Source organism: Ziziphus jujuba, chromosome 10 (genome assembly GCF_031755915.1).
Source record: "Ziziphus jujuba cultivar Dongzao chromosome 10, ASM3175591v1".
Classification (NCBI taxonomy): Eukaryota; Viridiplantae; Streptophyta; class Magnoliopsida; order Rosales; family Rhamnaceae; genus Ziziphus; species Ziziphus jujuba.
Window position 1 is genome coordinate 17,214,957 of NC_083388.1, and position 12,612 is coordinate 17,227,568.

Consider the following 12,612-nt stretch of genomic DNA (forward strand, 5'->3'; position numbering starts at 1 on the left):
CTTGATGACTTTGATGATGATGAGGAGGAGGAGATGGCAATAGCTTTGATAGGTGAGTTGCTTACTAAAAGAAGAAGGATTGTATAGCATCAAGGTCCTATTCCAAATCATGCATACATATGGCATGATAGAATTCAAGGTCACTGCAAGCTTTTTCATGATTGTTTTGGAAGAAATTCGGTGTATTCTCCAAGTTCTCTTTTAAAGAGGTTTTGAATGAGTCGATCCCCTTTTTATTCATATTTTATTTGTCGTGGAAACCCATTACCCCTACTTTGCAAAAAAGAGATGCTGCTAGAATCCTTGGTTTGTCTTCTCTCTAAAAGATCACTGCTGCCATGAGGATGTTTGCCTATGGAGTTACATCAGATTTGTTGATGAATATGTAAGAATCGGTGTGAAGGCACTGCAATTGAAAGCTTAGAAAGATTTGTTAAGGTGATCATTTCAATTTTCTCAAAGAAGTATAAGAGATCACCAAACAAAGATGACATTAAAGAAAATGAAAGGCATGGATTTCCTCGAATGTTATGGAGCATTAATTGTATGCTCTGGAAATGGAAAAATTATCCAATAGCATAGAATGGTATGTATGTTGGGCATGTTCATGAACCAACAATAATTTTTGAAGCTATAGCTTCTCATGATCTTTGAATATGGTATGCATTTTTTGCACTTCCAAGATCACATAATGATATAAATTTTTTAGAAAAGTCTTTCTTATCCGCAGATCTTGCTAAAGGACATGCTTCTCAAGCTAGTTACACCATTAATGGTCATAATTATACAATGGGTTACTACCTTGTTGATGGTATATATATTCCATGCTCAACATCTATGAAAACAATTTCATTTCCAAAATATAACAAACACAAATGATTTGTAGCAACTTAAGAGTCGATAAAAAAGGATGTGGAACAAGCATTTAGAGTGCTGTAATCATGATTTACAATTATTCATTGGCCAGCATGTTTTTGACATTGTGAAACTATAATAGATATCATGAAAGCTTGCATCAAACTAAATAATATGATTATTGAAGATGAACAACAAGATAAATATTTGGATTATAACTATGATGCAATTGATGCCACTCCAGGTATATCTGTTTCACATGAGCCTACAACAGAACTTCTAAAATTTATTCAATGTCATCGTCGAATTAGGGATATAAATATTCATTCTTACCTGCACAAGATCTAACTGAGCATATATAGAAATTACATGGGACTTATAATGTGTAACTTTAATTGAACTTTGTTTTTGTTATTATCAAAGTTAGGAACATTCAAAAAAATAGATTTTATCCCTTTGTAGAATGTTTTATCTCGCTTTAGATACATGAAATTTGTTAGTTTGGACGTTTATTACTTTAATAATAAGCAGTTCTTTATTTTGTCTCCCAATCTATACTAATTACAATTGAAGGAAATTGAACAAAATGTATATGGAGTAAAAATTTTATTTAATAAAAAATTAACTTATAAAACTATTTAAAGGTTTGTAAATGACAATTTTGGTTAATAGGTTCTTTCATAAAAGTCTTGCCATGTATATGACTTACTGAGGCTATATGTTTCATTTACAAGGCAATTTTTTTTTCCTTGGTTATCTTAATCTTTGTGATCCCTTTATATTCGTATATATACACCCAAAAGAGTATTTGAGGAGCTAGAATCAGCAAAACAAGAGTAAAGTCAATCCACCTTTATATTGCACCAAGAACAGAAAATTCATCTTCCAAAAATTGTTGAGTCTTTTGCAAAGGATTCAAGTATGTGCTTAGTTGGTTTGGCACAGATGATTGAGCACTTTATATCTAATTATAGAAAGCCAATCGCTAGTGGCCATAGGACTTATTATCATCATCCATAAGATTTTGAAACTATCTCATGTAAAATTCTAAAGAAATGTTTTTAACTTTGTGACAAAGTTAGTTTTTACATGAATATACCATAAAATACATTAGCAAACTTATCAAATTTGATGCTATCAAAGCGCATAAATCATCCATGTACTTTCATGGGCTGGCAAAATGAGGCCATACATTCATTTATTGTCTTTCTATGTTATGGTTTGCATGCCAAAAAAATTTAATACGATCTATTCTTTGAAATTAAAACAATAGTAGTACAAATTTCAACGTCATCTCTTTCACTCTTACCAATATTTTGCTCCTAAATTCATTGACTATCTTATATTGCTTCAAACTCTATCACTTCTACTTCCAATTGAATCTATAATTAAAAAATATATATATATAGAGTATGGAAAATACAATTAGCACAAATAGAATAATACACTGCAACGTTCATATAGAGAACAAATTTAGCACAAAACGATGCACAATAGCATTCATTGGAAGTACAAATAAAAAAAAGATTAAACAATTATCAATTACAGTTACATGTAAAATATGAAACTCATAATATGTAACTTTAACTAACAATTGCTTAAGAAAAATAAACTCAAGGATTATATTTAGATCTTCTCGCAATGATTTCACTTTGATAGCTTAGACAAAATTTACTTGCATTTTAGACATTCCACTTGTATCCATCATCATTATCCTTTCATCTTCCTTCCTGCGATCCAATTTAAGCTTTTCTTGCTCATAAACAAGTCTTTCTTGTTGTTGGTTACATATTTTTTCAAACATTCTAATTCTTTCTCATTGCTTTGTTTCTTCTTTTCCCTCATATCTTATAAGATATTTATGTATGAAATTGAAGAATCATTTCCAAAGTCTCTACTATTCCTTTTTCTTTTTTCTTTCTTTTTCAGCTTTCCTTCCCAATGGTCTCTCTATATCCACAGAGCTAGGATTTAGAATATTGTCATCTTTAAGATTCATATGATTTGTCTTTGTAGATGAACAAGAGGAGACAACAAGGGAAGAACTTTTGAACTTATTTTTCATTAATTTTTTCTTTTGGAAATCCCTTTATATCTCGATATTTTTGTTAATACCGATATTTTTATCACTAGTTTGAACATTATTGGAACATATCGAGGGTATGATTTTATAGAAATATCGATGAAAATATCTATATCAATGGAAATGTCAATAAAATTATGGTGTAAATATTTAATTTAAAATATAAATTTTTGCATATGAGATCATTAGCATAGTAAAATAATATAAAAAAATACAATAATTAGAATACAATGATAATAAAATACTTATCCAATTAGGCATATATACTAAAATCCTATATATTATACAACACAAAAACTAATAATGTTATTTATTTATTTTGTTTTTGAATAGATAAAATCAAATTAAACACTACAAAATTTGACAAAAAGATGGAAAGGATAAAGGGATGTGTATTGAGATATTACAATCCTACAATCTTTAAAAACTTTAGATTTTCCAAAAGATCCGTAACTACAACTTAGCCGGCCCAATTAATAAATTGGATATTAGAGTATATGAAGAGGCCCAATATAATATTATCATATTATTATTTTATATATTTTTTTCTTTCTTTTTCCTTTTTCCCTCACATGGGAAGAAAGATTTTTTTGTTCTCCTTTCTTCTTCTTCCTCTTTTCCCTTCGTCTTCTTCCTCCTTCTCTTTGTCTCTCTTTTCTCTCTCTCCGATAGCATTTCTTTCCCACTCGTTCTCTTTCTTTTTCTTTTTTTTTTTTTCTGCTTCTTCTTCACCTATTCGGACAGCTCCTCTCCCACACAAACACACACATACGTAGAGTTCTCTTCGCAGATCATGAGAGAGGGCCGGTTGAGATTTCCATCGACAATTCCACCGACAACCAACTTTTCCACTTTGTTTTCCACCATTTTCTACCCTAAACCTGAAACTCTCTCCGATATTCGATGATTCAGGCGACATCCTTCGACTCCAATGACATTTTTTCGGCACTGGTGATAGAAACTTTTTCCCTTTCCTATTGGTGTTAGTGGCCTTCGACACCCAATACTGTCGCCAACTTATCGCCTATCTCAACAATATTTGTTTCACTGGTTCAAACTAGAGTGGAGATTTACCTTTATTCAATTCTAGGTAAAGTAGTTTTTCATTAGCAATCTGAAAACGAAAAGAAAAATGATACGAACCTAGGGTGACCTGCTCCTAAAACTCGTATTATATTAGCTCGGATCTAATTATGTTCAAGTTCTAATGGTCACCTTGATCCCTAACCAACTTATGATTAGAAACCTTGGTAAATAGTGAAGACGCCACAATAGATGATGGAAGTCCTATTGATAAGTCAAAACTAAAGCACTCACTTTCTAATAGTGTTTTAGGTATTCAAAAGAATAAGGAGAAATTCAATCTCACAAAATAAATTCTGAATATTATTAATGGTGTGTTCTTCCTAAAAAACAAGCCATTTTATAGGCTAAGAGAAAACAAAAATAAACCCTAATTACAATAAGTAAAACCGGCCGTGACATGTAGAATTCTATTATGGCCGAAAATCTACTTCTTTCATAATCTAATTTGGATTAATTAATTCCTTTATTTTGAATTAAGAATTAATTAATTTACAATAAAAATAATAAAATAATAACTTTCCTAAACTTATTTGTCCGGCAAATAAATAAATAGAATCCAAAAAGTAATGGTAATTTCCTAAAACAAAAAGTAGAATTAAATTAGGAAACTAAAATACTAGCTTTTTGACTAAGTTGACTTTGACCAATTATTGACCACTTTGAACTCCAAATAAGCTTGTATATGCTTTTTAGTATGCCAAATAAGCTTATTATGAAGTTCCACATGTTTCCCTTGCTTGGAAGAAAGTAAAAAAGCCAACTCAGCATAATACAGTAAAGCTAGCATAAAATACAGCAAAAACCGATCAAATTTACTAACTGTTCGTACAGCCCCTTTATTGGACGACTTTGAAGCTGCTTTGACTTGATTCCATGTCCTCTTAGACATATGTATTGAATCCATAAAACATTGGAACCATTTCATGCTTCCTGGACTCTAAAAATGTACTAAAACCACTATCCGGGCCCGTACTGGTTTCCATCACTTGTATGCTCAAAACATGTCTTGGATATTCAAGTATGGACAAGCCCTCTTGAGAATGAATTATCTCCTGGATAAAGGCAGAAAGTTTGACCTTAAATCTCTTAGTTTGAGCCCTAGGATCGGTCCGGTCTTCATCCGTATCGGGTCAGCAACCTAGCGGATTGTCGGTTGTGTAGGTTCGAGCGGAATCACATCAAAAAATAAACTCAAGAAATATTTATGCAACAAAACAATAATAAATAATTTTAATATGTAAATCATAAATAGCTTATCTTGCTCATTGACACCACTTTGATGTCTAGATTCTATTTGGGCATAACATCCATAAAATTTATTTGTAATCGACTGAATTGTTGACCAACGATTCACCAAAGAAATTTGTATATGCTCTAAAGCAAAAGTCTTATGCTTATGAAAATATTCTCACACCCATGTCCAATAAGACTTGTGTTTCTATTCATTTCCTTGTATTGCATCCAAACTATCATTGAACCATGCTGACATAGTGAGAAGATCTTCTTCCATTGTAAAGTTACCACCTCGTGATATTTTAGAATTGGATTTTGATGGAGTAGATACTTGAAAATTTGGAGTATTGAATAAAGAATATTGATTATCAGAGTTGGGAGATTGGGTTGAAAACTAGGAGGTCTCATCGGAATCTAAATATAGATTTCCATGGCTACTAGTATGAAAATCCATATTTTTTCCAGACATTAAAAAAAAAAAACAAAACAAAACAAACAAACTATGAGCATCAATATATACATGTACTATGGATAAATTTATTATAGTTGGGATGAGAAGGAAAAAAAATGCATTAGAAATTTCTAGAGCCAAAGACTTCCAACATATCTAGAAGATTTTTCCACTACGTTCAACTATTTAAGTAGTCAAGCCAATAGAAAGAAACAATAAATAATAATTAAAATATATTAATATAATATAATAATTTTAAAATTTGATAAGTATTAAATTATATTAATATAATATTAAATATAAAATGTGTTTTTTTCGTTTTTTAAATTTGAAGAACAAACTTATTCTTTATTTAAAAAAAATCAAATTATAAAGTGAATTAGAATTTACTTTTAAATATTAACTTTTCAAAATAAAATGTATATATTGGTTGAATAGCCTTTTGAAAATGCTGTTAAGAGAGAGAAAGATGTTGTTAAAGGATCGTTATCTTCAAGGGGTCTAATTGATTTTTTCAAAACCACAGGGGTTAGTTGTCATAAACCAATATCTTAGGGTGCCTTTGTGTAATTTTACCTTTTTCTTAAAATGCTATTCCCTTTCTGTTCCTTTCAATAATCCCATATTTCTAGCTTCTAGCCCTCCTCTCAGTTCCGTCCAATGGCGCTTCGTCCTACCAAGCATAAAGCAAAGTAGGGCAGAACAGCATTTTCTGCAGAGATTGGTGTGTTTGGGAATTGGGATTCGAGAAGAGTAGCCAAGCAAAAAGCGAAACTTCAGTAACCATGGAGGCTGGTACTGGTAAACCAACAACAACGATGATGTGCACATTGCTAGCAATGGACCACACGGGATTTTGTTACAAAGTCTGTTCCGTCTGTGAGAGGACTCTTCCTGATAACCCAGATTCTCGCTGTAAACTCTGCAACTTCAATGCCTCAAACTCTGCCTCCTCCGCTTCCAAACGCCTCTTTCGCATTCTTGTAAGTTGTGGGTACACCCATTTGTTCATATTTCAATTCCTTTATGTTTATCTCCTCATTTTCCCTGTACCTTTTATTTTCTATCATGAGGATTTTCGGGGATGAAATGGTTTTCTTGAGATTTTATCCACTTATTGCAAATGGGTTTTGTCTTGCATTGCATTTTAGGTCAAAACGGCAAATTTTCTGTATGCTTTGAGTGATATTTTTTTTGGCTGCTTTCTGCAGATGTCTGTAGCATCAGATACAAAGGTGTTTACTGTGATATGCTTTGATAGGGTAGCTAAGGTTCTGTTTGGTTGCTCTGCCGATGAGTTTTTTGACTTTGCCAAGATTCACCCTTTTGCTGGTAAGCATTCTTTGTCAGTGGTGAAACTATAACAGACACTTAGAAATCATTGTCCAATGAAATCTACTTCTTATTGTTGGAAGATTGTCAATGGTCCAAAAGTTCTGAGACAATTTTTTGTTTGTTTTTCATTTACAGCTGCAACTGCTAGTAAAATTCTGGAGGGAGAGATGTTTAAAATCACACTTTCCAAACCAAAGAATGGTAATGCACAACATCTTCGTGTGGTTCAAGTTTTTCCTCTGCGGACTGGATTTCAGCCAGCAATCGAGACCTTGAAGGAATTCTATGGAGTAAAAAGTGGCTCTTAACTATTCGTTTCATTTCTGCATGGTGCGTGGATAGTATTGTTGTTTCATTACAGGGCTGGTGTTATCTGTTTGGAAGTATTTTGGTTGACAAGTAGATTACTTGTTCTGTAGTTTCTGTAAAGGCATCGGGTTCAATGGTTTCGTTTCTAATTTATGGAGAAATTTGGTTTAGCATGCGTAGATGGCAAGCAACCTGCAATGTTTGACAAGTTATGTTGCCTATTGCAGGTATTAAGTGCTAGGGAAAGATTATACTAGTTTGTTAACCACTTTGATTGTGGTATGTAATCAAATGCATATTTGTATCTAAGTAGATTTTACCAATGATTGTTAGATAAATCTTGACTTACCAGTGATGCTAAATTTTTTTTGTCTACATTCCATGGTCAATTGATGTTTCAGAAAATACAAATGCTTCAAGTAAATTCTCAAAGTCTTACAAGTAACACTTGATATTCACTTTGACCAACAACATAAACTGTGTAGATTTATGCTTATGGGATTTTGTTATCTTTCCCCATCCCTCTTTTAAACCTCTATCATTTCATTGAAAACAAACTCCAAATTGGAAATTATATTTCACTGTGCTGGCTCAGGCTGACGATGTTTCATGGGAGATATTCTTTCTGGGGTCACGCCTGTGGCTAGTTTCCCTTGCATCCAGCTCTTTAGCATCTGTAATGCACCTTTAGGTTGATCCATTGGAACCATGTGACCAGCATTATGTACCTGTTTTTCAATCACATTGAAAAATGGTACCAAAGTTAACAGTACATGATCAGCAAGAGATAGAAGGAGAAAGAGGGAGAGAAAGATATACCTTTAAGAAACTCAGAGGCCCATGACTTTTTAGCTGTCCTGCTTCTTTTCCATCAACTAGAAAAGAAACATTAGGGGAATCGACAAATTGTTTTTGGCCAGACCATTGCATGGCATGAACCCACCTTGAGTTCCCTGCAAAATAGAGATCCAACAATGGTATAAAGTTGCAACGTTATCCAGTCAAATGGACAGAGACTTTGTAAAAATTGAAAACTGGTCTTTTGATTGAAACCATAGAGGCTTACCAAGCCAATTGCATATAAGGTCATATTCCCCAGCATACACTAGCACCTTAATTCCATCCTCAAGAAGTTCAGGAATTCCTACTTCAAGATTTCTCATCCAATCCGACACCATTGCATCATACACAGTTGAGCTGCAAGAAACAAATTCTATATCCCCTACTCCAAGGGCATCTCTGACTGATTTCTCGTTCAGGAATCTCTCCATGTTTGAGAAGTCATAGCACAAGTCCCCTTCACATTTCTTTCTGATATCATAGTACTGCAGATCAAAGGAACATTTGGTGAGTTCACCAGAAAAGAAAAGTAACATTTGGTGAGTTCCCTTCAAATAACTAATGCTTTCTTACATTTAGGTTTCCTCTTGCAAGATCCATGATCTTCTCGAAAATTCGAGTACAAAGATAATATGAATTCAGGCAAGCATCTCCACCGGTGGGGCCTGTGACAGTTCGAAGTAAATTGTAAAGTGCCAGGTTTTATGGCCACAGTTTTTAGGTATAAGAAAGAAACTACTATCGTATGATGAAGTATTACCACAAGATTTTATGGCCTGTTCGCAGTCTGGAACCAATTTGTTGACATTTGCATAATCAGTCTTTGTAATCAAACCATTATCAAGTGCATAATCAGAGTATGCCTTGTACTGAATTTCGGGATTGGTTAGGCCATTCCCAATGGCAAATCCCTGCTCAACGACATAAGTTTAATGAATTTGGTTGTGTAATTAAGCAACCAAAATTCAAACCGACAATGTAAACTTTTATAGGTACCTTGAAGTTTATATGAATCCCTTCCTTAGCTTTGTTTCCTTTATGAACCCGGGAAGCAATGGCAGGAACATAGTGTCCAGCATATGATTCTCCAGTAATGTAAAAGTCATTTTTAACAAATTGAGGATGCTCAGTGAAAAATGCCTGAGGTTATAAAGAGAAGTCAATTTTAAGCTTATTTTTTCCTTCTGAGACAAATTCTAAATATGTGACTTTTACAGTTTCCATCGAACGCTAGAAAGCAGAATCCAACCGAATAAAGTGTTTTAGGCAGTTCAAATTGGTTCCAAAGCTATTTTCTTAAGTCCTTAATTTTAATATTCTGGTAAAACTCAAACCTGCAAAAAGTCAAACAAGTCGTTGCTAACTCCTTCTTCATCATGACGAATGTCGCTCTGGTCAGATGAATAGCTGAAACCAGTCCCAATAGGTTGGTCAACAAAAAGGAGGTTTGATGCCTGCAAAATAATGCAAAAGAAGTCATAAACAAAAAAGAAATTTGGTATGAGCAGATGGTTAGATGTTGAATGCTTTGTGCATATAATTTTGCTTTTAGTACCAACTTTTAGTCAGATTTCAGAACAATATCTAAGGTCAGCAAATTTTTTAAATAAATCCCACAAAATTTGCAGATGTCAATTACGTATGGCATAATCAACTAGGATTTTCAGTTTTCAGCTCCTTGGAGTACAGGACTTAATCAAAAGTTGCAGCGTATAAGGGATAGCTTTAGAAAAACAAAACAAGAGACAAATTCGTTGCAATTTGGAAAACAAAACAACAAATAAAAGCCATGATACCTTGTCCCAACCATAGTCATTCCAAACAAGAGACAAGTCGTTTGCAATTTGGAAAGGACCATTTTCATAAAACACAGCCAATTCACTGCTGCACCCTGGCCCTCCAGTTAACCAAATGACAACAGGGTCTTTCTCACTGTTTCTCGATTCGAAGAACAAGTAGAACATCCTGGAAAATGTAGACAAGAATAATAATAATTGCTCATACTAATTTTTCTTATAAGTACCCTCTAATAAAGTTTGTTAGATAAGTTAAAAACATCTTGAATTATATTATATGACTAACTTATTCAGGCAAAATAGTCTGCTTGTACTATTCAAACCACATGGGACTCGTAGCTGAAAAGTACCAAATATATAATGTCTTTTTCATTTATTGCAAACCATGTATTTCTATGTACAGAAAGTATCAGAAACAAATTTAAATAAGACATGTCAAAATCTTTGCTGTTGTGGTGTTCTTGATCATTAATCGAGAAAAAAGGCAGCAGATTTTTGGACAGACTATTTGTCTGTCCAAATTGCAGTAATGCAAATCTCAGATACAGGGGACCTTGGAGAACTTTAAAACATTGTTCAAAAATCACCAAAAATTTGGAAATAAAATGAGAAATGAGAGAATATATTTGATGAAGCTCTATCATTGAATTTCCATGGGAATGACTCCAATATGTTCTACATGATTTGAATATAGTCTGATAATATTGTTACCATCATTTGAATCAGCAAAAACAAATTTTAAAAAAATATATATATAAAAGCAAAAAAAAAAAAAAAAAAAAAAAAAAAAGAAGCTCACCTTGCTGATTGAGACCGAGGAAGCTTATAATAACCGGCATGGTGACCAAGTTCTTGAACAGAAGGACCAGAAGAAGCATTAAGGAAGGGGAATTTGAAACTTTTTTCCACAATCTTTGGAGGTTCAAAAGAATGATCATGGGGTGCAATATTTACATCATCATCAGGGAAGAGATTGAGACTTTTGATGAGCCTCTCTGCGTTTAGTTTCGAGAAGCCGGCAACGGAAGACATTCTAAGGTGGTCATGGGCAGGAGGAAAAGTTGCAGAAGAGAATGGAAAGACAAGGAAAAGAAAAGAAAGAATGACATGAGAACAAGAAAATGCCATTGTTGGATATGCAAAAATGAATATTGCAATATGGGGAATTTATAGTGTTTAATATGGCAATCTAAGACTTTTCTAATAATTTTTTTTTTCCCAATAAAAATTACTTGGCTAATAAGGCTGAAAAGAGAGATAGAGTAAAAAATATCCAAGCTTCTGTAATGGTAGAGAGCTAATTGTCTTCAGTTTTTTAATTCAAATCTTTGATATAAATATATATATAGATTTTTTTTTTCTTTTCACATGAAACCTACTTTTTTTTTTTGTACTTTCCTTTTTCCTTTTCTTTTCTTTTCTTTTTTAACTTTTATTGACCCCATTTTACATCATAATGCATGCATATGATATACATGTTAGCAGAATAACTTTGATCTTTTCCTTTTGGCCTCTACAACAAAATTAAATGGAGAAATCATAAACTCATGCTCCATTGATGAATTTTAATCAAAATTTAGTTATGGTCCATTGGCTTTTCTCTCTCTCAAAAATAGGGGAAAAAAAAAATCAACTCCAAACTCTTTTTAGATTCTATATTGCAAAATTTGAAATGGGAGGCTGAAATTAAGTATGTGATTTATGAGATGAATTGTGCAATATAGCGTTGTAAACCAAAATGAGTGAATTAAATGCCTCAAAAAATTTCAAATTAAATTAGTGCGAGAAGATATTTGCAGTAATGGGGATAAGTAATCCATTACATCATAAGAATGGACTTCACGGAACACTAGATTTTGACATTTTGGCCAAAGAAGACGTTTGCCCATTTTGGTATTTTAGTAAATATTTTGTATTTCCAATCCAAAAGAAACCAATCATTTTTTTTCCATTAATGAGAATTGTACCAAAAGAAAAGAGAAACAGGGAAATAAATAGCTATTAGTTAATCATGAGGTCAACTAATTAATGAACAAAAAAACAAAAAAAAAAAAAAGGAGGAGAAATTGGTGAACTAATTAATTAAATAACGCGCAATTAGAATTTGAATATAATTCTACTTTTTATCTTTAGCATTCATTATATAGACGCAAGTCAACTCCATTTCAAACAGCACCAAAACTTTCTTTTTTTATATATTTTAATTGAAAACCACTATCAATTTTTTGCTATATTTTAAAACTTTTAGTCGTGATATGTAACAAGTTTTTTTATTTGTTAATATATTACAAAGATTGTTCACATGACAAAAGCTTGAGTAGGACCCGCTTTTTAACTTATTGTGAAAACAGCAAATTCTATTTTAGGCAAATATACTAAATTCCTAATAATAGATCAATATGTTAGAATTCCCATATAACGAAATTTTAAGAAACACCACCTGGCCAATGTATCATTTCTATATGTATAAATATCATTTGATGCATTTTTTTATAATAAAGAAATAAAATAAAATAAAAACTAACCATGGAATTGAATCCTAAAATCTTTCCCTATTAGATGTGTATTTTTTATTTTATTATTATTATTATTATTTTTTTGGCTAACAACCCTTTTAGAAGTTG

At 32.4% G+C, this 12,612-nt stretch overlaps 2 protein-coding genes across 2 annotated transcripts; one reads left to right on the forward strand and one right to left on the reverse strand.

Moving 5' to 3' along the window:
- Positions 1–6,321: 6,321 nt before the first annotated feature.
- Positions 6,322–7,727, forward strand: LOC107409708 (uncharacterized). The gene is made up of 3 exons (XM_016017133.3): positions 6,322–6,691; positions 6,920–7,040; positions 7,179–7,727. Exons 1-3 carry the CDS (start codon positions 6,494–6,496, stop codon positions 7,349–7,351), a joined length of 492 nt encoding a protein of 163 aa, XP_015872619.1. The 5' UTR covers positions 6,322–6,493; the 3' UTR covers positions 7,352–7,727.
- LOC107409144 (serine carboxypeptidase-like) lies at positions 7,698–11,289 on the reverse strand. Its single transcript, XM_048469310.2, has 9 exons — positions 10,788–11,289; positions 9,989–10,157; positions 9,527–9,646; positions 9,189–9,332; positions 8,953–9,103; positions 8,766–8,857; positions 8,419–8,677; positions 8,172–8,305; positions 7,698–8,080 (listed from the first exon to the last, which is right to left on the reverse strand). The coding sequence occupies exons 1-9, from the start codon at positions 11,114–11,116 to the stop codon at positions 7,931–7,933; spliced, it is 1,548 nt and encodes a 515-aa protein (XP_048325267.2). The 5' UTR covers positions 11,117–11,289; the 3' UTR covers positions 7,698–7,930.
- Positions 11,290–12,612: the final 1,323 nt, after the last annotated feature.